This window comes from Gavialis gangeticus, unplaced genomic scaffold (assembly GCF_001723915.1).
Source record: "Gavialis gangeticus isolate Ggan-Ray unplaced genomic scaffold, GavGan_comp1, whole genome shotgun sequence".
NCBI lineage: Eukaryota > Metazoa > Chordata > Crocodylia > Gavialidae > Gavialis > Gavialis gangeticus.
This window is the reverse complement of record NW_017728994.1, coordinates 62,057,991-62,059,260: the sequence shown is the minus strand read 5'-3', so window position 1 is coordinate 62,059,260 and position 1,270 is coordinate 62,057,991. Positions and strand designations below refer to the sequence as shown.

General features: G+C 52.6%; 1 protein-coding gene across 1 annotated transcript in view; it reads left to right on the top strand.

Moving 5' to 3' along the window:
• The first annotated feature begins 682 nt into the window (after positions 1-682).
• PRDX3 (peroxiredoxin 3) overlaps positions 683-1,270 on the top strand; it is a 10,753-nt gene continuing 10,165 nt past the window's right edge. Inside the window, exon 1 of the mRNA XM_019502169.1 lies at positions 683-750. Coding sequence (XP_019357714.1) covers positions 683-750 — 68 coding nt within the window. The remainder of the gene's footprint in view (positions 751-1,270) is intronic.

Genomic DNA, 1,270 nt, shown 5'->3' with positions numbered 1-1,270 from the left:
GTTAAAGTGCAATGCCCAGAACTGGATGCAGTACTCCAGCTGTGGTCTCACCAGCGCTGAGTACAGTGGAAAAATCACCTCCTTCGTTTTGCTGGAGATGCATCGATTGATGCATACCAGAGTATTATTTGCCTTACTGGCTACAGCATCACACTGCTGGCTCATATTCATACTGTGGTCTATTATTACCCCCAGGTCCCTTTCATTTGTGGTGATGGTCAGTTTGGTGCCACCAAGCCTGTAGGTGTGTTGGGGGTTGCTCGTCCCGAAGTGCAGCACTTTACATTTCTCGTCAAGAAGTGGGAATACGGATGGGTTTCTTCTGGGTTTTGTAGTAACAAGGCAGTTGACAGCTGTAATCAACACAGCAGAGCTTATACTGCTGATGCGCTGCTGAAAGAGAGGGGAAAAAAATCAGATTTCTTTTACAAATCCTGCATACAGCTTAATAAAATGATATAGTGTCCCAACTTCGGAGCCAAAGCTTTGGTGATCCCAATTTTGGAGCCAAAAAATTGGACTCTAGAAGTATTGGACAGAGAAGCAGATCCTGAAGTCAGAGCATGAACGCCACGTGCCCCTGGAGGCTGGCGGGGCATGGTGAGTTCCCACAGGCGGCGGTGGCAGCAAGCGGGCAGCTCCTGTATGTGGCTGCAGCACTGTCAGCGGCAGGAGGTGGCGAATGCCGACTAGTGGTCAGCGACCACCCACGGATGCTGCGATTGCGGACCGCCGGCAGTGTCTGTGGCGGTGCCTTTTTGCAGGGGGTGCACCGCCACACTCAGGGGGTGCACGTGCCCCCGTGTGCACCCCCGACATGCTGCCAATGACTCAGAGGCTGCGCAAGTGCGTTTCTACTACTCAGGCTGGCTCGGAGCGTGGCACAAACATCTCTGAGGCAGCAGGTCGTGCAAACGGGTGCTGTGGTAGGGGGCAGGCCGGCTGGATCCCCAGGGGCAGAGATGGATGGGTGCAGCCAAGGGATGCGGTGCCGGGGTGGGAAGAGGGCTCCCACTCTGGGGTCATCAAGGACCTAGGCCTAAGGTTGCCAACTCCGTTTGAACTGAGGTTTCATCCCATGATGTAACGCCTTTCCATCAGGACGGCAAATGCACGTGACCTACTCCCTTACAAAAAAAAAAAACCCCACTGGACAACTGTATAAATCAGCTTCAACGTGTCATATTTATTTCAATGCATCATTTCTCCTATGACAGTTATCCTAGGATAAATGACGCGCCCCTAACATTACCTCAGCAGTCTCCCAGGA